The 26,799-nt window shown below is 44.3% G+C and overlaps 1 protein-coding gene across 5 annotated transcripts in view; it reads left to right on the top strand.

The window, feature by feature from the left end:
- Positions 1–26,799, top strand: part of LOC308101737 (nuclear factor 1 B-type-like) — a 93,750-nt gene that overhangs the window by 3,878 nt on the left and 63,073 nt on the right. For all 5 annotated transcript variants that reach the window (XM_080451198.1, XM_080451197.1, XM_080451196.1 and 2 more), the window contains exon 2: positions 2,504–3,035. In XM_080451198.1, coding sequence (XP_080307324.1) covers positions 2,504–3,035 — 532 coding nt within the window. The remainder of the gene's footprint in view (positions 1–2,503; positions 3,036–26,799) is intronic.

The raw sequence follows: 26,799 nt of genomic DNA, 5'->3' as shown, positions 1-26,799 counted from the left end.
ATATATATATTTTACATTTTGGACAAAATAGCCAATTTTACAACCGAGGTGCCCAGATGTCCCTAGTGCCCAGCTATCCTGTTACCCAAGGAAGCAACAATAATTGTCACCTTGATAATCCGGTATAATTCATACCTGCATGCACAATTTCTGCCAAGTTTAATTAGTTTGTTCACGCCCTCAAATAACCTTACATACACAATAGGACCTCGTCTAACCTCTATTTAATATTTTTGTCTTGTGCATATTTTTATTTGTAGTGCAGAAACACTTGCATTTTAAGAAAAAACAAGTTGTGTGGAGATGGAGTCACTTTCACTGAATGAAGAGATACTAATGATAAGGTTGACTCAGGACTTGGACAGAGTAGCTGACTGTTTGGCTGACTCAGTTTTACTGTTTATATTTTACTTGGCATAAGTAAGTGATTGACTGAGATGTGGTTTAGTTTGTACTTAAGAGGATTGTGCTTTTATGGCCTCAGCTGAAGTGCACTGCATAGGGCCTCCTCGCCAAGTCATTTATCTTAAGAGAGCTTGGTTTTAGTCTGGTTTAAAATATTAACTCAATATTTTGATTGTTTTTTGACCGGAAACCACAAGTGTATAACACATTTAGGGGTGAAAAAAGCTGCTACCGTGTATATTTATTCCCAGTATTAGGCCTATACTCACCTCTCTCAGTGTCACAGTCAACTTTAGGGAGATGGCAATTAAATAAATTGTTTAGTTTTTTGTATTTTTTTATTTTACACATTTTACGCTCAAGATGACACACTGTTGTTTAAAAGTTTGTAAAGTATTATATATCACAAAACATCACTGAAGTCTGTAATTTTAGTTTCATTATTATTTGACAACTATACCAAAACACGAGTTTAAAGTTTTATTGGCATGAAAGGGAGGCCCAGAAATGTGGCTTCTCGGTTGGAGCACCAGCGGCAAGCATAGATAGGGAGTGGATGTCTGTGGTTTCCCATAGCCTGCCTGCCTACACAAAGAACAATATGTGGTTTAACTCTTCAAAGGCCCCGTTCAAATGAAGCGTCTTATGGTTATTCAGTTTGACATTTTAATGACCTAAAACAATGACATGTTCATGTTTCCACTTCTCACCCACAGCTACTATAATTTCAGATAATTCAGTACCAAATTAATCCCCATATTTCACAGCACATTCCAAAACTTATAGGGAATGTACACTGAAAAGTTATATTTTCTTCTTATTTTTTTTATTTTTTTTACAGTTGTCCTAGTGATACCGCAAAATAAACGTACAGTATTGATACGTTTAGGTTTGTTGTACAGTATTTTCTTCCTATCTCCCAGCTCGCAGAAATACTATTAGTTGTAAGGTTAAAACAATTATGTACTATATGTATAAAAATATATGTATACATATATTTCTATATACACACACACAAACTTTTTTTTTTGATCAAAAGCTCACATTTCCTCTCCTTTAAGCCCCGTCTCAGAAATAAGTTATACATAAAGAAAAGCTGTGGTATAAATTGCACTATACTATGATGCTCTGCACAACACAAAAATGTATAACATTTTTATAGGAGATTCTACCAGCATTAAATAAAATAATTTCACGTAAATATATTTGCGGGATATTACTCAATAGCACAATTTTTATGGGGTGCAGAGTCAGAAGCAACAAAGAATTTGCAGACTAGGCCAGAATTCTATTTTCGTTGTCGAAGCTCAGTCAGATTTTGGAATGAACGCGGTCAAGTGTCATGGCGTGCATTAATGTCAACACAGTGTGGGATTTGGAAGGATCACAAACATAGTCCCGTCTCAAATGTACAAATACTAGCTTCCACTAAGTTCCTATATTTGTTATTTATTATACAATATGTAGCTTTTACAGTTCTTTGACCGTAGACCCACCACTCATGGAACACAGAGTTGATGTAGGAGCGCTTGTGCTCACAGAGAAGATTACTCTATTTTATTTGTGCATTTGTTTGAATCTACTCCAGTCCTGTACCCCTGCCTCCTCCTATCCTCCTTCCTTACTGAACATGGGACAAGTTCACATTGGTATGTGGCTAGCTTGATAAGAGAAATCCAAGTGCGCGGGCGCATGCTCCCTTCGTCAGCAGCAGCATGGGACTCCCGCTCAGAGCATGCTCGGAGAGCGGAGAGGGGAGACTTGAGCTGCGGTGCCTTCTCCTATTGTGGCGCTGGCAGTTGATATAAACAGTGTAATTTGGTTGTGGTACCTGCAATACATCCAGATACGTTTAGGATGGTAAAGAGAGTGCCTTTTACGTGTATAAATGTTGAAACTGACATTGATGTTATCACATGACAAGACCATACTAAACTGAAACGGTTTACTTTTATTATAGTCTTAACTTTTTTACGGGCCGACTGATGAACATTTAATCTGCAAATAGTTTGTGTTTAACTTTCTCTCTTTTCTGTCTTCCTTCCTTTCTTCCCTCCTCTTCGTCCCGGTGCATCCCTTTCCCCCGGAACCGCTCCAGGATGAATTTCATCCCTTCATCGAGGCTCTTCTCCCTCATGTCCGTGCCATCGCCTACACATGGTTCAACCTCCAGGCCAGGAAACGCAAGTACTTCAAGAAGCACGAGAAGCGGATGTCCAAGGACGAGGAGCGCGCGGTCAAGGACGAGCTGCTGAGCGAGAAGCCCGAGGTGAAGCAGAAGTGGGCATCCAGGCTGCTGGCCAAGCTCCGCAAGGACATTCGCCAGGAGTACCGGGAGGACTTTGTCCTCAGCGTGACGGGCAAGAAACACCCGTGTTGCGTGCTCTCCAACCCGGACCAGAAGGGGAAGATCCGCAGGATCGACTGCCTGCGGCAGGCCGACAAAGTTTGGCGCCTGGACCTGGTGATGGTCATCCTCTTCAAAGGCATCCCTCTGGAAAGTACAGACGGCGAGCGCCTCGTCAAGTCTCAGCATTGCACCAACCCAGCACTTTGCGTCCAGCCACACCACATAACAGTGTCGGTCAAGGAGCTGGACTTGTTTCTAGCATACTATGTCCAGGACCAAGGTAGGTTCACGCTCCTCCACAGTGTGAATGATCTGTGCGTGTGTGTGTGTTTGTGTGTGTGTGTGTGTGTGTGTGTGCGTGTGCGTGTGTGTGCGTGCGTGCGTGCGTGTGTGTGTGCGTGTGTGTGTGCGTGTGTGTGTGTGTGTGTGTGTGTGTGTGTGTGTGTGTGTGTGTGTGTGTGTGTGTGCGCGTGCATGTGTGTGCGTGTGTATGTATGTGTGCATGTTGGCACAAATGTGTGCACGACAGGTTGGCAGGGTCACATGTCTTGACTTTGTGGCAGGCTTGTTGGACAGTAGCTGGGACCACAGCTATGTTTGTCACAGATACAATGAGTGTGTGAATGTCATGTGCGCTTTGGATGTGCACTGATGTAGATTAGCAATAGTGCTGCTAATATGCACTCAGAGGATTAGTGAGCTCTCTCACACGCACACATGCACACACGCGCACACACACACACACACGCACACACGCACACACACACACACACGCACACACGCACACGCACACACACACACGCACACACACACACACACACACACACACACACACACACACACACACACACACACACACACACACACACACACAAACACACACACACACACAATCAAGACACAATCCTTTTTGTTCTTATCTTGACCGCAAACTTGTGGAATAGTATAATGCAGATAAAGTATAGAGGACAGTCAGGACCACATTTGATTCATTTTAAATCTACTCATCACTGTTTGTTAAGCTTAACATGTGACTTCAACTTTGGTATTTTTCAATTTGACTGAATTAAAAATGTCATTCTCCAATCAAATACATTTCACATACATTTCAGGAGCGATACTCCCCATTCAAATTGTTATTTTAAATCAATACTGCTGTTATGTGGAAAATAATTATTTTCTTAATCCCTGAAAGGTTTTATTGTCAGCCATGTGAAATCTGAATTCATGTGCTTTTGAGTATGAGTTTCAATTGAATACCGTATATTACAATACTTTTTCAAAACATAATGTTTTGAAATTTCTATTTTTGTCTCTCCAAAAAATCATCCTGTACTTTTACAGCAAAATTGTGATAATCGATAACCATTGCAATTTAATCTCTGAATTTGAATGGTAAAATTCACAAATAGATGGTTGGACATTTTCCCACCTCAACCATTTGCAGGTAGAAACTTGACACTTCATAATTCCATTTTAGGTTATGTAAAAGTGTGAAAGTAAAAGTTGCATTTTTGCACACGTTCTGTAAAAATGCTGTTTATGTGCAGTACATTTAATAATCCATAATGTTTGTGGACTGTAGAAGCGTTTGGACATCAGTAGTACTAGTTGTGAATTTCTTTTTTCAGACTGTTGCATAACTTCATAGCAGTTTTTTCAATACACGATGTAATGCTGTGTCTCCTGCTTAATGAGTTAGCCTTATTGTTGTTAAGGGCCTCAATTCACTGTCATTTTGTTCTCTACATTTTAGACATTCTTGCTTTTTTGTAATATTGGTCCTATTTGAAATACCCTTCTCTTAATTAGACTTAAATGAAGATAAAGAGTGGCCAGATTAAGTAGATTTCACTCCTATGCATAAAGGCTGAGATTCAAAATGAGATATCTATCATATGTAATGTAAATGGCTGCTGCATTACGTGCTACTGAATTTCGCTGAACTTCTCGCCTATGAGCGTGACACTTGTAAATTAACAACATTTTAAAGGATATAATCATCTGCGATTTTTAAACATTATCCAATGAACACCATTCTTTTCTACACTGTGTTCTTGTGCGAGCCCCCTTCAAATGTCAGTATAGCTAGCTCATTATCATCAAACTCCAAGCGCCATTTTGTGTTTGATAAGTGCCAGGGAAAGCAGAAGGCACAGCAGAGAGACAATAATGGTTGCCATTGGCACCAGGGTTGGCATCAGACCTCCTTTGTGTCTTTTGTAGGATGCCGCTGCCTCCTCGGTTGGCATCTGCTGTGTTTTTTAACTGTTCAGTATCACAGAATCACAGAATGCCTCTCTGGTGCTCGTTTGTTATTTTAAAATATAAGAGACATGATTGAATAAGTAGCACTTGTGCTAGACTTGACGGAACGAGGACGGAGTGCACCATTTGGTCTGCTGATGTTTTGAATATAACAATTTAAAACAGTTATTTTCTACTTAAAATCATTTATCTGTTCATTGTTAATTGTAGTCCGAAAGTGTACAATGGAACCAAATGGACCCGTAAAAGTCCCGTTTGGTTCCATTTGTACGCTTTCGGATTTCAATTAGCAAAATTGATTTTTACTATGTAGCATACTTTGAGGGGGAAAATGTACCTTTGTTTGAAATAAATATTGATCGATTTCCTAATTGACGAGAATATTTGAATGGTGATTTTCCAATCACATCTCGCATATCACGCGTTCCTTTACAATTGCCCTCACGATTTGTATTTCTATTTCTTTTGTAACTTTGACAAACGCTGTAACGGAAGTCTTTTAACGGCATCGCAATGACGGACGGGCGGTGTTCTTTTTTTTCGGTATTTTGAGTAAAAGCGTTTTATCCCTTTCTCCCAGTTACCAAGCAGTGCCCATCTCTAGACAATGCAGCCATATTGTGGTAGCGTGCAGTGCGGCGCCATTTTGTTTTGCTCCGTGCCAGGGAGGCAGGGAAATCGCCAGTAATGGTTGTTAGAGGTTCGGAGGTTGGCATCAAACCCTCTTTGTCTGCTTGCAGCGTGCCTTTGATTCGTTGGTTGGCATCCGCAATGCAGTGGGCACGTTGGAAAGTTTTTGACAGTGGCAGAATGGAAACCCGCCACCTTTGTTCTACTGCAACTGCATGAAACAAACAAACAAACAATCGAACACAAAGAACCCACGAAACGGCTGTCCCTGAAACTCAATCTAGCCTATGTGCTCAATCGCTACAAAAAAACGAAATGGGTCTAAATCTGTTTATATCCGTGCATTGGATCACTGGCAATTGCTTACGTGTGCAGTGTAATGAAACAGAATCACATTAAATATGTTGATGCCATGCTTTTCCCCCCTAATTTCTATTTGTTTTGTTTTTTTATAAGCCAAATATGTATTTGTTCATGATTCTCCCTGGGTCATTGCATGAGAAAGGTCGCCGAGTTGGCAGCGATTTTGCACTGGGTGAATTTAGAGACGGCTCTCAGCCCTCCCCTTGTTGTTGGGCATAACATTTAGCCAGGCAGAGCAAAGCTATAGCGCCCATGTGCATGCCCAGATGAATGCCCGCTGGGGGCAGGGAGTGGTGGCTGTGGCATCCTTTGTGCCAACTGGCAGCTTGTCTTCAATAGCGGGCCTTGGCTTTTCATGGGCACACACAGTGGCACTAGCCCTGGTTTATAACAGAGCCACCCAAGATACGGTTATCGTAAGTTACCCTCATTGGATCAAATAGATATTTTGATTCTTCCTTTAATCATCCAAATTCGCCACCTGTATTGAGATATTGCATGCCTGGTTTTACTTCTTGAGGGAATAGTCATCAGTGATGAATAGATGATGTTCATGTCCAGACACGTTCGAATTCCTCCTCATCCTCATTTGGTTTCCACTTATTACTCATCACTGTTTCTTCCACGAATGTAGGAAAGTATTCATTGTGTATTTAAGCTAAGCTTCAGTAAAGCACATTGAACATTCCTCTGTACAAATTTAGGTCGACATTTTGTAGTCATCATTACACTAGTTATAAGTTGGCTAAAAATGTATATTTTGCAAAGATATGTGAGATAGACATTTTAGATTTTTATCACATTGAGGGATCTTGGGGATTTTCTGGGGGGGATTTTTCTGAGCAGAAATTATTGATATTTATTTGGCCCGGAGTTGCCATAACTCTGAATGAACTTTACAGGAGAAAGCTTAGGCACATTAAATCTGGGATGTCAGTTGGACTTGTCATTACCCACAAAACAAATTCCCTTACAAATGAGCTTCTTTGAAAGTTATCTATGGGTTCCCTTATAACCAGTGACAGAAAAGGATTGGTTAGGTGCTCCGGTGGGAGACTCGAGGGGTCAGGGTCAAGTAGCTTACCCATTACTCCGGTGCTGAAAGTTAACACGGCCATAAAACATCATTACCTTGCATTTTTACCCCCTTTCTCCAACACGCTCCCCCCCCCCACCCCCCCTCACCATCCAGATAGCTCGCGGATCCGGATGGATTACCTCGCAATATGCGCCGGCCGTCGTGTTAACAGAGACCTTGTTTTACGAGAGCGAGACTTAGCCCCTGCACCCTGGGGTCGTGACCTCTGCAAAGAGATGTGGCAGGGTGTCCTCTGAAGTTTAATTGAGCAAAACAGATCAGTGAAAACATGGCCATTTGCAGCCTGCGAGGCACGTGGGGGGGAGGAGGAAGACTTTTGGCCCCGGAGTGTAGTGGGGGGGTCAGGGGTGGTGGAGGTGGACGTGGAAGCCGGGTAGCTACTTTTGTAAGCTCCCCTCGTTGACCCCCCCTCAATCGGGGTCAAACTGTCGTGGGATCACCATGGATCTCTTGGCAACTGTTTGTCGTGCCCCCCACCACCACACACACACACACACACACACACACTCTCTCCCTCTGTGCTCTGGTGAGGTCGGTGGTCCTCGTGGTTCAGTGACCTAAGTGAAGGGGAGTAGTGAGTATCACTGACCCCCACCGCCACAACTCCCCCAGTCCCCCTCCTTCCTCAGACCCCCAGGCTGAGTTAGCGTGGCTACTGTTTTCCAGCCAGTGGGGCTAGTGCTGCCTGGCTCTCCCTCACTAGGCTGCGTGGGGCTCTAGCGGTCGGTCGCCTGCGTCTCGTTTTAAACGCCCGGCTGCGCTGGAGGCACGGCTGGTGCGGTGGGATGACCTCCTGGGTCACAGCGGTGGTCGGTGACTAAGCACAACATCTATCCCCTCCCGCCCTCCCTCCCTCCGTCTGTCCATCCCCCTATCCGCCTCTGCCATCAGGAATCACCCCCGCGGCACACTGCCCGGTCGAGCGACTGCAAGCTCACTCCCTTTTCTCTCCCTTACTTTCGTTCCCTCTTTCTTTTTTTCCCTCTCTCGGTTGTTCTCTCTCTCTGGCTCTATCTTGCTTTATCTCCCTCTCCATGTCTCTCTCTCTCTCTCTCTCTCTCTCTCTCTCTCTCTCTCTCTCTCTCTCTCTCTCTCTCTCTTTCCCTCTCTTATTTCCTTCCCTGTCTGGTTCTTTCTCTCTCTCCCTCTGTATTTCTGTCTCTTTCTTCACTCTGTCTGTCTGTCTGTCTGTCTGTCTGTCTGTCTGTCTGTCTGTCTGTCTGTCTGTCTGTCTGTCTGTCTGTCTGTCTGTCTGTGTGTCTGTCTGTCTGTCTGTCTGTCTGTCTGTCTGTCTGTCTGTCTGTCTGTCTGTCTGTCTGTCTGTCTGTCTGTCTGTCTGTCTGTCTGTCTGTCTGTCTGTCTGTCTGTCTGTCTCTCTCTCTCTCTCTCTCTCTCTCTCTCTCTCTCTCTCTCTCTCTCAAGCCCTAGACTCCTGCCCTGACAGCTGTCCTGGGCTCAGGCACTTGGCCAGATAAAGGGTGGCTGGGTTCAGGCCAGAAGTGTGAAACAAAACTTGTTGTAAGCAGACAGCGTTAAGGACATCACTGTTTGTGTTCATCTCTCTCTCTCTCTCTCTCTCTCTCTCTCTCTCTCTCTCTCTCTCTCTCTTCTCTCTCTCTCTCTCTCTCTCTCTCTCTCTCTCTCTCTCTCTCTCTCTCTTTTATTTCATTTAATTTAATTCTGCCATTTTCATTGTTAGATGAGATTGGATAAATTGTGCAGATTTGAGAAACGGCACTCACAATGGTACATTATTCTCAGGCTGGTGAGGGAAGCAGTTGTGAACTGGGCAAAAATAACTCTTCTAAACAAAATGTAGAGCCTGCAAAAAACTATATATATATATATATATATATATATATATATATATATATATATATATATATATATATAACACACACATAGAATGTCCCTCTTGGGACATTCTGTGAAAATCTCTGTGCAGAGTGAACCGCTCAACCCCATGCTTGGCTCTTCTGCTGGCTACCTTATTAGTATGCAATAGAGCCTGCGGTGTCTGGCTACCTCTCTCTCAGAGCCATAACCTATCGAACACATTCTCTCCATCTAATCCACTTAGAACTCCCTCCCAGCTCCACCGCTTGCCTTATTGATTTCCACTTCTCACTAAATGTCTTCCCAATCCCTCTTCTCCTTACCCGGGAGCTATACCAGTGGTGGGGCAGCATCGGTTGTGTGTCTACATATAATCTTTAGTGTTCTCTTTTCTTTTCGCTTATTTTCCTTTTCTTGCGCTCTCTACAACTCTGTCTTAGAGGTTTCTTTTTTTGTTCCCTTGTTTATGATATGACATGACCCCCATGTCTGACTTTTTACGTGTTTTCTTTCATTCTTGCTTCCACCTCCTGCTCTTTCTCCAAACGCCAACCTGGGTGCAGTGCAGCCAGGTTGCCCGACTCAGTATGAAGCTTGTGTTATTAGCAGCGGGGTTTTGCTCGAGCAAATACCTCAAGGCTTAAACAGACCCTGTTACCTCCTTAGCCTTCTTTTGTGTTCCCTGTGTACATAAATCTCCATGGAAACGAGGCAATCCGGAGCAGAGGCCACAGCGAATTGTGAAGGCCTTGCTTCTCCGCAAAATTTACAACTCTCTTCTCTTTTGCTCCGCGGTGTGTTTAATTTTACTTGTGTCGCTGTTTGCGCAACGGGAATCGATCAAAAGCGAGAGAAAGGGCCCTTTTAGATACATTGTGGGGAGGTTTGTGCCTGAAAAGGTGTTTTGTTGTAGTTCTGCTGCAGATGTGGGGTCAGTAACTGGTGTGTAGGGCTGTCCTGAATACCTTTTTTTCAAGCTTCAGATATTCTTTGCATTTTTAGAGCAAATGTCCAAATATTTGTTCTAAATTGATTACCAATAAATCTAATGAAGTTGTTTTCTCTGCAGAGGTCAGCCCCTTATGTTAAATACAGTAAGTCGTGTCTCGGCAGCCAATCACATAGTCCAAACAAGAGGCCTGCCCTGTTTTATCTGTGCAAAATCAGGAAATGCCAGCTTGTTTAAGTTGCACATAGTTCACATGGTATGCATGTAAAAAAAAAAACGGAATCTCTTTGTTACAGCGTCATTGTTCTTGTGAATTAGGTGGTTAATACGTTGATGTCCGTTTTAGAGACAAGCCGACTGTAAACTGGCCACTGCCTTGTGTTGCCTCACAGGCAAATGGAAATAGTGATCTTTAATAGTTCACCTATAAACTGCTTCACAATACCAATGACAGATTTCCACCCCCAAACCCAAAAAATAAAATGGTTTAAATGCATTGATTATCAACTATACTCTGCACTGACATCTCTATGATGAAATTAAAGTGAAAGTCATTAAGAGAATGTGCAACTTAATGTAGGCTGTTATTTTTTTTCTTCCCAGCGAGTATCTGTTACACCAACATTGTTCTTGTGAAGCAGTTTTGTTCATGGAGGGTTTGGTATATTTAAAGATCGCTCCATGTCCATTTAGCCAAAGGGGACATGAACCCCAGACAGACACTCACTCCCACACAACACTGGCTGAAACACCCACAAGCAGCCAACAGCAGATCAACATGGGAGCAGACTGAGGAACGGATACGCTCCTCATAAGCTCTGTGTGCACACATGATGTGGCTGTGCAAGATTTAAAATAGAAAACATGTATCATCCAAATATTGAAATTATGGTCGAATAGCAACCTGCCAAACGAGTATCTGAATTATAATTTATTTGTGTTAGTACACAGTAAAATGTTAATTTAACCCAATAGGCCAGGTCCATTTGGGTCTATTTTGACGATATGCTTAGAGCAATATGCCATATTGCAATATTTAGATACTGAAAATATCTTGAAAATATATATGTACCGGTACTTTCAAAATTATCTTTCAAAATGTTATAAGGGAAGATTTACTCAAATCATCTAGACATATAAAGGTTAGAAATTGTTGAATCGTGTAAGGATATTTTGAAAGAATGTAACAATATGCAGACAATCCCATGTGGACGTTTGTTCCAAACATATCGTGGTGTTACTTGTAAGTAATATCACCCAGCATGCATTGCATGGTTAAGGGCCATAGTATGCTGTAGTACGTTGTTAGTTCATGGTTAAGTTCTCAGATTCACCACACTTTCCCAGGCTTTTGGGGAGGACCACCGAATGCATTTCAAATCCCCTCGAGGCCACTTGACTGGAGAACCGGCACCTCCCACTACTCTCAGCTAGCTCCCCCACCCCCACCCTGTCCGCCAGGCCCTCCCAAATGAAGACAAATGGGTACATTCACCCCCTGTCCCAGGCACTACACTGTACCGCACTGTCCTGCACTCACAAAGACCCTCCCTGCTAGTGCCTGAGCTTCTCCATCCAATGGCCACCCATCCCCTTTACGCCATCCTACAGTACCGGCCTGACCGTCTCACTGCCTATACCTACTGAACCCGTTTGTGTCAGGACAGCTGGATCTGTGTGGGAAAGAGGGCGATTGATGTGGGACAGAGGCAGAAGCAGAACGGAGTGCTACCGAACGTCAGAAATGGAAATAGTTTTAGTCCGTGGAGTGTTTCCAGACAAACGGACTGAAAGATAGTCCTGTCGAGAGGGAGAGAGACAGAGAGAGAGAGAGAGAGAATATGAGAGAGAGAGAATATGAGAGAGAGAGAGAGAGAGAGAGAGAGAGAGAGAGAGAGAGAGAGAGAGAGAGAGAGAGAGAGAGAGAGAGAGAGAGAGAGAGAGAGAGAGAGAGAGAGAGAGAGAGAGAGAGAGAGAGAGAGAGAGAGAGAGAGAGAGAGAGAGAGAGAGAGAGAGAGAGAGAGAGAGAGAGAAAGAAAGGCAGCCTCTCAAAAGGCCAGTCTGTGACTTTCACATCCGAGGTATGCAAAAGCCAGACCCCCTTCATCAAGGAACGAGCCATGTGAACAGCCACTGAGGGGAAGAAGAAGAAGAGAGAGAGAGAGAGAGAGAGAGAGAGAAAAAAAAGACCTGACGGGAAGGGGCTAGACGGTAGTGGGGTGGGGCAGGGGGGAACTGAGGGCAGGAACAGACAATCGGGGTGGTTGCCCAGGAGACGCTAACTTTGCCACGGAGCACCCCCCGACCGCTCTGCCCCATCAAACCCCTTTTCAGTCCAGACAGGGCTGATCAGCGGCGTAGAGTGATGGCTGTCTCCGCCTTTTGTCTGGCCGTACAGTATACGGCCCGTCACTGTGATGGCTCGACAGGACCTGAGCGAGACGGCAAGAGAAAGAAAGGCCCCCGCCATTGCAACTCCGTGCAAAATGTACTTTTTCTGGGGGGGTGGGGGGGGGGGGGGGGGGTGCCGTTGCTTAGGGCCTGATGAAGAGGGGGTAGGGAGGTGCGAATCCCCAGAGGAATTCTATCTAATGTCTAGTGCAGCAGGTCAAAGAGGGGATATAGTGTCTGGGGCTTGGGAATAAGGATTCAGCGAACGCCCCATTGAGTCATCAAAAAAAAAAAACATACTCCCTGCCCAAACGGAGGCTCCGCTCTTCCCACGCATATGTCAGGTTCGCCGTTGGAAAGTGTCCCCCCATGACATTATTGATATCCAAGTCAATATCGGATATCTTATGATATGTTCCCCAAGACACACCAGCCGTTCTGTCGTCAGTGTCATTTGTTTGTTCTGTCTGGTGAAAGAAAATCGACAGACCATGAGAAAAAATTGTAGGAACGGCAGAAGAGTAAAACATTTTTTCCATTATCGAAATTACGAGCGAAAACCATAAACCTGTGCCAAGTTTGGGTGGCCAATAAAAGTGAGACATAAATCGGGGGTGAAAGGAGAGGAAATGTGGACATCCCGTTGGTTGCGACAACATGAAAACCAATCCTCAAATCACCGAAACGACAGATGTCAAAGAGTTTCTGCACAGCCACTTTCCCCCTTGTGATAATCATATCCTGTTTTCACACTGCCTCATTGTGTAGAGGCATTACAGAAGAGGGACAGAGACAGAGCGTGAAGGGGAGGAGAATAGAGAAGAGAAAAGCACCAAAATCCCTCAACTTTTCAGCAGGGAATTTCAGGGAGTAGCTAAATTAATCAAAGACACAGAAAGAAAATACAGACTGTTGCATCTGTCTGCTGGAGAGATGAGTGCAACGTCTTACGTGCTTTTATTTTAGATACAGTTTATCTCTTGTAGACAGTAGCTGAACCACAGAAACCACACCAAACCATCAAAAATCGCCATTTGCCTTTTGACTACACATATTTCCACTGACCCTCTTTAACAAAGACAACCAGTTGGCACAGAAAAAATAGTCGCGGTGAAATGGGCCTTGCCACTGCACCACTCCTTGCGTTGGGAAAAGAAGTGGTGCAGTTTGAGGTCTGTTGTGATTAAAGCCGGCTGTAGCATTAACAGGATGCATAATGAAATGCGTTTTTTTTACTGGGGAGAAACAAAGCCTGTTACCAGGGTGCGTTCTCAAAGCCTACTGTATATGATCTGGCTAACTCCAGATAGCTTGAATTCTTCTCGCATTGGCCCGCATTTCTCCTCTGGCGTGAGATTCCAGCTGGTATTTGAGCCGCGCTGAGTTTGAGGAACCAGAAACACACACAGCCACACAAACCCATGGACTGTGCACACAAACACACAATTATTGCTCACCTGCACTCTGGCGCAAAAGCCTGCATTTAGAGTAAATCAACCGCACCTCCTCAATAAACACAGCGCAACAGCGTCTGTCAGGCAAAAATTGAAAGCATAGACCAGCTGAAAGTGAGGCTGGTTTAGAAAGCCTGTTCCGGATTTATTTATTTATGTGGAGATTGTAATTAGGTCTGCAGCATATGCACAAGCCTACAACCCGCAATTACTTTGCGGATCCTCACCAAAAAATAACTCTCTACATCTCTACCCCTCCCTTGGAACTTTTCTTGATGCCACAGCTAGGCCATGCAAATCACCAGCTCATAAGTTTTGTGGGCCTCCGTCTTTGCAGAATACAGGGATCTGTTGAGTTGAACTTGCAGTGATGTCTTTGTTTTTTCTTTATAGTTTCTGCTGAACTGTCTGTAACCGATACTGGTTCATTTTATGCAGGCTTAAATTAGGCTTAATTTATGTATTTTTTTCTTCTTCATTGTTACTTGTTCTGAAAGCGACCTCAGTTGACTTACAGATGGCTAAACCTCAAACACGGTGACGACACTCCATCGCCTCTTATGGGAACGCGGCAACGTCTGCGTGGTGTTTCCCAGAAACATCTTCATCTGCTTATGGCCAGGTCTGTTTCTCAACCTATCAGACCACGTCTCTGCAGACTTTTTCTCTCTCTCTCTCTCTCTCTCTCTCTCTCTCTCTCTCTCTCTCTCTCTCCCTCTCTCTTTATCCCCTTCTCTCTCTCCCTCTCTCTTTATCCCCTTCTCTCTCCCTCTCTCTCTCTATCCCTCTCTCTCTCTATCCCCCCCCCCCCCTCTCTCTCTCTCTCTTTCTCCACCTTTTTCTGTAAAAACCTCTGGCTGTAACTTGGGTTGCCATGTGTGTCTTGTTAAGGGCAGTTATGACAAATGGCAGCAGCTGTACAAACTAATCTCTCTGTAGCTTTCACACATGGCGCCCAATTAACAATGGACCACTGTGGGGCCCTAATCCACGTCGCAGCCACCCTCTTCGGTCCCGCTCGCACAGTCAACAGCCCCGGGAGCCTCTTCTCCTCCACGCTCCGGCTAGCCAGCACAGCCTGATGGCAGCCAGGGTTCGCTGCTGCAGAGTGTGCTCTGCTTGGAGACATTGGTGGTAGCCATCTTGTTTGTTTCCATGTTGGGAATCCTAGCTAACCTAAAGAGCTGCTAGGTTTTGTCGGTCTTTCTTTTTCATCCTGGGATTGGGTTTCAGCCCAATGAGAGAGAACGCATTACATCTGTGGAGTACATACAGTATAATATAATTCTCAGGCAATGTACGCACACACACACACACACACACACACACACGCACACACACATGCAGACGCACGTGTGCAGTGTACATGTGCATGCATAAAAACATGCCCACAGCTGCACTTGATAGATTTAGCAAAGTGGTTGTTGACGGGGTGGGTGAGAGCAGTTTGTGAGTGTGTGTAGATGTGTGTTCTATACTGTGAACACTATACTGTGTGTGTGTGTGTGTGTGTGTGTGTGTGTGTGTGTGTGTGTGTGTGTGTGTGTGTGTGTGTGTGTGTGTGTGTGTGTGTGTGTGTGTGTGTGTGTGTGTGTGTGTGTGTGTGTGTGTGTGTGTGTGTGTGCGTGCGCGTGAAGGTTTGCTGTCAGGAGGCATTTTTCCAGTAGTTGTATGATGACAAACTGCTGTTTCTTTGGGGCTGAGACAGCTGAATACTCTTTAGCGTATAAGTAACTTCACTTCCTCGCTGTAAGCACAATATTACTCCATCTCACTCCTTGCCCTGTCCCTAGGCACTATTCTGTGGACGTATGCATCATTTTCATGGAGGGCTATAGGGAACGTTGTTACAGGAAAATACAGCTTTGAGAGACGGGAATGTTAGCATCCCTAGCTAATGGCTATCTCTTTCTTTGACCACACATACACACACCGCACAAACACAATCCAAGTCAAGTCTCTTGGCATGGAGTTTCAGAAGGAATTCATGTTTTGCAGGGCTGTGGTTTAGTTTAGTTTTTTCTCCTTATTCTTTAATTCTGTATTGAATCAGTATTGATTTATAAAAGACAGCTCCACTCGGATACAAAACAGTGCACATCTTTGTTTCGACATTTTCCCTCATCTCTGACGTAAACAAGGCCACAAAACGGTAGCTTCAGACTCAAAGGAGGGCCGTCAAAGGGGGCGTAACGAGCGTCAGGAAAACGACGCGGGCCTCTGCCAAAGCTATGACATGAATGAAACCAAACGGGAAGGAGGAAAATGAAAATGGTTAGGGTGTGATGTCTGGCAGGCCGTGCAAGGCCGGTGCCAACTATTATGAATGAGAAACCGCTGCCGAGCGAGGAAAAAATCAAAAGAGAGGGGGGAAAAAAAGAAGGAAAGAAAGAAAAGAAAGAGAGAGAGAGAGAGAGAGAGAGAGAGAACGCATTTTCTTTTTCCCTCAGCGATCCAAGAATAATTAACCGCGCACAGGCCTTCTGGCTGTGGCGTGTAGCCCTGCGGATAAAAGCCACAAGACACTTAGAGTGAGATCCCACTGTAGGGAGCGAGAGAGTGAAAGACAGAGAGGGAAAGTGTTGGTGGTGGGTTGGTGTTGGTGGGTTGGGGTTCGGGGTCGAGGTGTGGGCCAGTTGGAGCAAAGTTCTGGGTTTTAGCTAGTTATGAAAGAGGGCAGGAGGGCAGCTGAAACCAAATGTGGTGTGGAGCTTTGCAGGCTTAGAGGAGTGCTTCTTCAACATAACTGAATTCATGCTGTATTTTATTTTATTTTATACCTTTATTTTGAAGGTCTTGCCTTTCAAAGCAAATGAAAAGAAACTGTTGTTACATTTGTTTTAAATAAGAAATTGCTGCTCTAACACTAGTTGGCAAAGTATTTTATTGAAGTCTAAAACCCCTAAAAGTTCCTTGTTCCAAAATGTAATACAAATATCTCTTAAATACTTTTTTAATTTGCTCCGGCATGTTCAAACTTAAAAAATGCGGGCAGTAGCGCACTCTTTGCTCAAACTTATTCATTATTCAAGAGTCCTGGAAATCTCCTCTTGAAAGCACAGCTTTTTTTTTTTTATGTACATTATGTTTGTACATTCTGTACTTGGATCAGATTACACACTCTCAGTATCATACATTATGTATTAGAGAGATTTTCACCAAAATACTTAAAGAGTATTGTAATGCTCTTAAAATACTTTTCCATAGCTTGTAATGTACTGTACCAGACAACTTAGTGCAAAAAAAAAATCATAGCGCCTTAGGGCTCATGTTTGCAGATCACATAGGAAAGGATCAACTATTTTCCACGGACATACTGTTCCCGGAGGACTCTCTGTTGAAGACGTACCTCTTCAATCACTGCAGACGTACAGAGGTGCAGAACATGTTTGCTGACAGTATGAAAAAGTATAACTTCGGCCACCCCCCCCCCCCCCCCACACACACACACACACACACACACACACACACACACACACACACACACACACTCTCTCTCACACACACACACACACACACACACACACACACACACACACACACACACACACACCTTACAACACACACACATGGACTCTTTCACCCCTCACAGTCTCGGGGGCTGCTGAAGCGAGGTCATAAATCTCCCATGTGTGCAGGGTGACACCATGGAAAGAGCAGTTGTGCAGGCCAGATATATGTTTATATATAGGAGCCTTGGACGAGGGTTCAGGGCAGGACACAGTGTCAGACGCCTTTGGTGTCACATAATGCACGCCATCACGTAGGCCACATCACATGGCGATAAGGACTGTATGTAATGCATACTGTGTGTGTGTGTGTGTGTGTGTGTGTGTGTGTGTGTGTGTGTGTGTGTGTGTGCTGTGAGCATGTACGGTACAAAAAGATAAACCCCCAGTGACACATGAATATATGTGTGCATACAGTATCTCAGTGTAGGCGACTAGGGGCAAGTTCAAAGTGTTGGTGCCACATAGGGCCGTCAAATAAATCATCAAGCCTTGAATAATCGTTGACTTTGGAGGGAAAAATGCACTATTGATTGTAAAAAATATATATTTGATTAGTAGGCGTGGCTACCACTCAGTGTTGTATAATATGAATTCAACCAATGGTCTGTGATGCAACACTCTACTGAAACAGGGATTATTGTACCGGTCCTGCAGGCTACATAAGTCATTGTTTCATGTCTGATAACATTCAATAAGAACTATCAGAAGGTGTAATCCAGGTACAGTAATGGGTCACTCTGTAATAGTAACTTCAGCTAAAGTTTTCCACCTGTCCAAAGTCAGTTAAACTCTGAGACATAAAAATTAAAATATTAGTTCACATGACCTTTTGTAAGTTTGTTCTTGACTATCGATGGCAAGCATCCTCTTGTGTGTGTGTATATATATATATATATATATATATATATATATATATACACATAATATATATATATATATATATTGTATACATAACAGTACTGACCTTACAGTACTGAACATTGCATAATCTATGTGCATAATTTTTTATACAAAATATTATAATTATAATTTAATATAATCAAAACTGCCAATTGTAAGACTTTTCTGATCTCAGTTGACTGCCCTAGTGCCACACGTCTATGTACAGTATGTGTATAAATTGTGTGTGTGTGTGTGTGTGTGTGTGTGTGTGTGTGTGTGTGTGTGTGTGTGTGTGTATATGTATGTGCATATATATATATATGTATGGTTATATATATATATATATATATATATATATATATATATATATATATATATATATGCGTGCGTACAGATTTATTTCCTTTTTAATCATTCAACAAGCAACCGTTGCATACACAGTTTAAAAAACAACAACAATTGCAGCGCTTTATCAACAGAACTCAACTGGCAGCCTGCAACGTCGTTTTTTTTCTACCGTTAACCCTCTTTTTTGTTTTATTTTAACGTCTTGTTCTTCCACAAAGCGTGCACTGTTTTCGCGGCGAATGCTCGAAACAAAACACACACACACACAAAAAAAGAAGTGGTTTCTCCTATTATAGCAATCAAAGCCACGTTATCGGCGATCAACATCTTCTCACCCTGAGACAGAGGGGAGAAGAATAACCCCATTGACTGGTGCGAGCAGAGCCGGCAGGGCCTCAGTCCCCGACGCTGATCTCCTGAAGAAAAGACCAGTGTCACTGCTAAACCAGACCCCCGCCCTCCCAAACCCAAACCCTCCCCCCTGCCTACTTCCCCACCCCTTAACCCTTCTTCCGTCTATATGTCTTTATATTTCGGGGGATCAGAGAAGGGGGGTGTTTGGGGGGTCTGACTCTGTCTCATGCTGGCAGTGTGTGTGAGTGTGTGTGAGTGTGTGTGTGGAGGGGGTGCCTGAAAAGACAGGGGGCTGAGCCGTCACCTGCCAGACTGCTGGAATGTTAATGCCATGGCTCCGATAATTGGATTTTATACACACCGTCTGTGAGGAACGTCCAGCAACTTTACCCCTCTTATTGTTCCACCCAGCCTGGGACCCTCAATAGGCCATGTCTATGTTTATACAAGCACTCACATCTCAATAAAGACTGTTTACAATGTGTGTGTGTGTGTGTGTGTGTGTGTGTGTGTGTGTGTGTGTGTGTGTGTGTGTGTGTGTGTGTGTGTGTGTGTGTGTGTGTGTGTGTGTGTGTGCGTGTATGCGTGTATGTGTGTGTGTGTTCGTGTGTGTGTGCGTGCGTGTGTGTAGTCTTTTGAATCAGACAGCATGGGTGTTTTAGAGTTAAAGCAGAAAGGACAATCAGGACTACAGGGATTTGTCTCAGACTGAGAGATTTAGCTCGGTCCGTTTTACAATGAAAATCCCTGTAGATTGTACAAGAATTATCGCACATTTTACGTGTTGTTTATCAGCTTTTAACAATTCTTTTTTAAATCTAGTAGCAGACAAACAAGAAACTGCACCTTACACACACACACACACACACACACACACACACACACACACACACACACACACACACACACACACACACACACACACACACACACACACACACACACACACACACCATCACCTAAAGTATTAACGTTTCACATTATACCAACTAGCTCGGTACCACTTTCAAAGTGGGACGACCCACTCTGAGCTGAGTTGACGCCGAGACAGTTGATGCAAACATGACCCGAGATCATTAGGGAAGTTCTAGCTCTTGTTTGCTCGGTCGTCGGGGCTAGGGGAGAGGGAAGGGCGGTGGGCTGGGGTGGATAGGGCAGTGGGAGGCTGGAATCGGGCCGGCAGCCATGACGCACTGGTTCCCCCCTCTCGCTGGGCCTCCCTCGCTATTTCCACCCAGGCTGGATTAGCGGCAGCGGCTTGAGCTGGTTAAACGTCTCGACTGCACTGACCTAAATTCCTCATATTCACCTCAGAAGACCCTTTGCCTTATAGCCAACCAACCAAATTTGTTTTTTTTTGTCTTCCTATGCAAGACAAGACCCCAGATGGACACGAACGTATGGTTTGTTTGTGTATAAAACGTTATTTCCTGTACATAAAGGAAGTCATGCATCCCACCTCCCCCCAAGGCTGTAGTCCTTTCCTCGAGGAGCTGCTCAAAACAATGACAGAGGTTTTATGTTTTTTTGGCACGGAGACTTGTTGTGGTTAGATAAACCGCCTCTAATTGCATTTAATCTGTGTTAAAATAAGGCATTTGGAACAATTACTTTGGTATGTTTACCAAACAGATGTTCTGCAGAACCTTTTTTGTGTGTGTGTCTTTCCTCTATAACTATCCAAAAATGTAATGGATTTGGTTCACCCCGCTGGTTAGAGGGGGAAAATAAGCTTGTTGCTACATTAACTTATGCATGAGTTTGTGTTCAGGCTTCCGCCGTTCCAGGAAGTACAGCATAAAATCTTTTTTATTCGGAGTAAGGCTGCTGTAAAGGTTGAGCGGTTTTGATGAACATTTTGTAGAAATTTTGTGTCATTGTGACACTTATTTCCCTCCCTCAGAAGAAGTACCAAATACATCAGACTGTCAATGTGTTTGCCTATTGGTACAATATATTTCCCTGTCATAATCACATTGTGGTTGTATCAGATGATCCACATCTTGGTAACTTACAGATGACAGTAAGCCACTTATTTCAGAATGCTTTCTTATTTTGTAGAGCAGTACGTGTAAACAACAAGTCGTGACTTTCTATTTTTGATCCGCAACTGTTGTTTAACTGTTGTTATGCAACAATATTTTTAGAGCACAATACTCCAATCCTTCAGCCAGCTCTGTCCAGCCTCCTCCCCTCTTCACCTGGCAGTGTTGTGCGATTGCATAAACAATGGAGCGGACAGCCACCTTTGGGATAGCGTAGCCATCCCCGAGGCTGAACTCTGGCCAAGTTGATGTTGTTGTTGGAAACGGCCGTGCAGCCAGTCACACACGAGCCAACCAGCCGCCTTAATTTCAGGAGGCGATCGGCCATTGGGCGAGACCAGAGGATAGTGGCGTTTTGACAGCTTTTGGATCCTGTGTCTCCGGATTCAAACGGAGCAGACGAGTTGGCTGCAGACAAAAAATGACGTGTTTACTGAAAAATTAATACCTCTAGTATTATAATGCAACTTAACCACATAACTGGGACAGAGATGAATTATGTGTGTGTGTGTGTGCGTGTGCACGTGCACGTGCGCGCGTGCGTGCATTCGATACGTTCGATGTACTGCATGTGTTTAGCATTCATAATGAGGTGTTGCAAAACCTGCGCTCTTTGTGCGTATGTCACTCGACTCACCAACCACCTGTATAAACAGCAGCAGTGTTGCGAAACAGTTCCAGGGAAGGACTGTTCCCAGTCCTGTTGTCGGAATGAGGTCAACGAGCACTGCACCCTCTCTCTGTGTCTCTCTCTCTCTCTCTCTCTCTCTCTCTCTCTCTCTCTCTCTCTCTCTCTCTTTCTCTCTCTCTTTCTTTCTTTCTCTTTTGCACTCTCCCTTTCTTTCTCTTTTGCCGTATCTCTTACACTGTACACAAGTATCTCTCACTCTAAATCTCTCTCTAAGATACGATCCGGGTAAACCTTCGTTGATCTCTGGGAGGTAATTTAGGTGTCATAGCAGCAACAGCAGTAAGAGTAAAACACAGGGCACAGGTAAGAGCCAGTAAATCCAAGTAAAGATAATGTAAAACAAAACAACACAAAATAATTGTGATTAGGTTCTGACACCAGACATCTGCACTGTGTCTCTGAAATTAATTCACTATACATGTATAGTCTACATCAGTGGTTCTTAAACCTTTTCATGTCAAGGACCCCAAAAAGGATGTGTTTTTTTTGCTGCAGACCCCCTTTCTCAAAAGATATTTTTGTGCCAGGATTTTTCAAAAATAGCCAAAGTATAAAATATGGTTAAAGTGGTTAAAATGATTGTGACGCTATATTAACACATTTTGCTGGGGACCCCCTGGTATCCCCCCAAGGACCCCTGGGGGTCCCCGGACCCCACTTTGAGAACCAATGGTCTACATTATGCATCTATCACCAATACAATGAATTTATTAATGGATATATTTACACACTGTCACAGAATGAATATATAGGTGTTCAGAGCAATAAATAATCTTAACCACTTAAAAACCCTATATACTTAGTTAACCGGGGTCCCCCCGGGCTCTATACTAGGTCCTTTCCTTTTTTCCCCTCAGCAACAAATATTTTTACTGAATGTTCACCCCAAGAATAGCGATGCTAGGGTCCATGTGGTTACAGAACCTAAAGGCCTGTGTATCAATACCCACAATAGTTAGAGGCACCTTATCTGCTCTGTGTGTGTGTGTGTGTGTGTGTGTGTGTGTGTGTGTGTGTGTGTGTGTGTGTGTGTGTGTGTGTGTGTGTGTGTGTGTGTGTGTGTGTGTGTGTGTGTGTGTGTGTGTGTGTGTGTTTATAGCGGTTGGTCCAATGGTACAGTGGATGCCCAAGCCTGTAAACAGCTTCATGTTATTCAACTGTCTTGCAACAGTCAGCTCCTCCAGGTCTTTTATATTTGACATGCATTCTTTTTCTTTTTTTCTTTCTTTCTTTCTTTCTTTCTTTCTTTCTTTCTTTCTTTCTTTCTTTTATATGGGGTTTTGGGTTTCATCTTGGAACTGTCCAGGAAATTGACATAAATGACTAGGTATATCTCATTTGTAATAACAGACAAAAGGTCACGGAGCAATAATGCAATTACTGGAGCAATCAAAACACATGCAATGGGAAATCCTGAAACTGCGTCGTATCAAGTGCTTCGTGTACTCTCACAGGGAGTGTGTGTGTGTGTGTGTGTGTGTGTGTGTGTGTGTGTGTGTGTGTGTGTGTGTGTGTGTGTGTGTGTGTGTGTGTGTGTGTGTGTGTGTGTGTGTGTGTGTGTGTGTGTGTGTGTGTGTGTGTGTGTGGGGGGGTGTGTGTGTGTGTGTGTGTGTGTGTGTGTGTGTGTGTGTGTGTGTGTGTGTCTTGTACGGTATGTTGTCATTGGTTGAAAGGGGGGAGAGGGGGATGGGGGGAGGGTGTGTCTGGGGGTTTGATATAACAGAAATTCTCCCGGCATGACATCATCTGACCCTCTCTGATCGTTTTTCCCCGGCGCGGCACACACACACACACACACACACACACATTCACACACACACACACACACACACACACACACACACACACACACAAAAAGCCGCGCTTGGAGCAGCAGTAAGGAGAGTGCATACGTATCATGTGCTCAGAAGCTGAGGGAGAGGCCCCGGCCTAATCGCGACCGCTCGCTGCCCCGCCGAACGCCGCCGCCGCTCTCCCAGAGGCACTGTTGGCAGAGCGCGCCGTGTCTGGAACGCTGTAACAGGATCTCCAGAGAGGAGCACAAAATGGGCGCTTTGTGTCCCGAGATTTGTCCAGACAAACGTCAGATAAGGAAACCCAACAAGGGCGAGCCGAAGGAGCTGCCTCTGTGACTTGAGCAAATAACCTTTAATCTGGGTCAGGCAGCATGCAGATAGAGGCCGCGACAGAGGCCCTGCCTCACTGCACTGCTAAGGTTCACTCTGACGTGAGTGACGAAGATAATAACCAGAAGGCCTACGCACTTTCCCTTAAATGTATGGAAGATAACACAAAATAGCCTTCGTTTACTTATAGCATTTCCGGCGGGCGGCCTGCTTGCCGTCTACATTGTGCTGGGCACTCTTGCTCTGTGTTTAACCACACGAACCCCCAGTGCTCCCTATTCTGGGGGCGAACGTTCAGCTAAAATAGCAGTTCTGCAAGCTCATAGCCTGAGCTTGTAGAGCGGCTATTATGGGGATTTTGAGATTTGGTGTAGAGGGAAATACTAAGAGGCCTAGTACAGAACCGTGGGGAATCCCAGTCAACTAAATGCCATAGGGTTTAAGTGGTGATATATTGTTGTCTGCTGTCTGATGTGAGGCTGGAAATCTGCCTTTGTGCTAAACATGAGGTTTATGTGTATGTCGTTACATCACCATGTGAGTGCAGGACTGTGGGTGTAAAGTGTAAAGGGTCGCAAAATAGCAAGAATCTGGTGAATAAAGTAACTCTGATTACAGTGGGACACACAGTCACGACTCACAAGTAAAGCCCCTTGAGCGTCGCGAGCGTCTAAAAAGTTGCCACAAAATGGAACACCTTTTTTCTTTTGCGCATTTTTGTCTCCTTAAAGACGCAGCCCCCCTTTTTTCCCTGCTGCAAATGGAACAACGTGCTCGTCGTTAATCCCACACGCTGCAGTAATGCGGCGGTTGCAGTGGTGGCCCAGAGGAGGCCCGATTCCCAGAGCAGTCGTAACAAGAAGCATACCCCACCATGTCGACCACCACCGAGCAACCAGCAGAACTGTGGCCAACCCTGGCCCTGTGTGTCTCTCTCTCTGTCTGCCTGTCCCCCGGTTTCTCTGCTCTCCCACCTCCCTAACAGCTCGACGGGGGGACAGGATGAGATGACTACACGGACCATATGTGTCGGCAGACCACAAAACGCTGAAGCCATTACTTGGCCCACTCTAGTGAAATTGAAAGCAGGAGCTAGCAGCAGCGGCGGCAGCAGCTAGTAGCTAGTTTTGGCTGGGTCTAGGGTAGCGTTGGGAAAGCCCAGTCAGATGGTTGTGCTCAGTGCCGACTTGTTGATGGCGGCAAGCGGCCGGCAGATGATGTCAGTGGCTCGTCTCACTGTCATTGGGCCAGTGCCTCCCTCCCATGACCTCTTGGCAATGACACTTGTCAGTTCAAGTTGCTCTCTGTTTTGAGTTTGTCTGTGTGTGTGTGTGTGTGTGTGTGTGTTGCTACAGAGTGGGATGGGATTGGTTTGCAGGATTTCTTCTTTTTTTTTTCATCTCTGCGCTACTGTACTTGAAGACATTTAAAATGTTGCTGCATGTGTGCTCAGAAAATGTTATTTTACTGGCTCAGTCATGATCTGACCAATCCAACATTGTGGGATCTGGGGCTCGAGAGCACATTTTAATCCGACTTTTTCTTTGTTTGTTTGTTTTGTAATTCTGGTAGCGCGAAGAATAAACAACTGCTTTCATGTAGTACACAGTGGATTATTATTTTTTTATGGGCAAAGATTGATCTTATCTTGCCTCCTACTGCTGCGTGGAAGGCTGTTTAAAATTATAACCACACCAAGCCCACATGAATTTACCTCCCACTCGCTCCGACTGCAGATGCATGCTCAACACACGCAAGAATTCACTTCACACATGTTGGAGACATCTGATCGGGCGCCCCTGTTTGTATTAACCACATGAGCCCTAGCGTCCCTATTCTGGGGGGGAGAACATTCAGCGAAAATAGCCAATCTGCGAGCTCACAACGTGCTGTGAGCTTGTAGATTGTAGTGAGATTTGTATAGAATGAAAAAAAATGAGCGGATATGAGTATAAAGCCCTGGAAGACTCCGGTCAAGTATCTCGTCTCTGTCGGGTCGAAACCTCATACAGTATGTCCAAAACTGTTACTTTTCAGGATTAAAATTAAAAAACCAGCAAAACCAGCAGATCTACAAGCTCAAAACGCGTTGCTTCGCGTTGCTTCGCGTTGCGCTTCGAGCTTGCAGATCTGCTACTTTTGATTATTTTGTGTGACGCTGTAGCATGGTCAAGTATGGGGCGTTAATTTATGAGAAAAAAATGGAGATAAAAGGTTTCTGCCCGACAGCGACGATATAGGGTTTAAGTAGTTATGCATTTCTCAAGCTCATGTAACACTGGCGATGAAGTGTGCACCATATACCATGTCACAGCGCACTTGTTCTTTAACCCATTAAGACCTGAGAACGCGTCTAAAAATATATAAATCCTAAATTAAAAACATAATTTTCACGATTAAAAAAAATTAGCAGATCTACAAGCTCATAGCGCGGCACTCGGTGCCGTGCTATGAGCTTGTAGATCTGCTATTTTTGAATAGCCAAAGAAATCTAAAGTGACACAGATGCGTTCCAGGTCTAAATGGGTTAATAGCATTTTCTTTTTTATATAAGGCACAGTAAGTCTAGTATCCTATTTGCATTAGTTCCCTTCTATCCCCCAAAGAAATCAACTTTCTTCCAAGTTTCTTTCTACAGTATCTCGCAGGAACCACGTGCATCTAATGCATTGGTTCTGGATATTGCCTTACATACATGGTACCTCATGCTTTGTGATTGTTGGCCATTTATATAGGAGTCTGCTGTGATTTGATTTCGTAGGACAAAATAATTCAGCGTGTACCTTTTTTTTCTTCTTCTAAACCCTGAAATTGTTTGTGATTTTTTTATATATGTCTTATAGTGTCTTCAGGTAAGTGGAAACTTACTGGTCGATCAAGTCAGCCGTTATTTTTATTGTCGTGAGGATGATTGCACCAGACAAGAAGACAGATTTATTTTTACTATCTTAAATGAAATGTGTGTGTGAATGCCTGGGGACTAGGGAGGAGGACATAATACAACAGATCTTTGTTAGGTGTGTTGGTCTCAGTGTGTGTGTGTGTGTGTGTGTGTGTGTGTGTGTGTGCGTGCGTGCGTGCGTGTGTGTGTGTGTG

Source organism: Gymnoscopelus braueri (genome assembly GCF_963280865.1).
Source record: "Gymnoscopelus braueri genome assembly, chromosome: 15".
In the NCBI taxonomy this organism is placed as follows: Eukaryota; Metazoa; Chordata; class Actinopteri; order Myctophiformes; family Myctophidae; genus Gymnoscopelus; species Gymnoscopelus braueri.
This window is presented reverse-complemented; position numbering and strand designations above follow the sequence as displayed.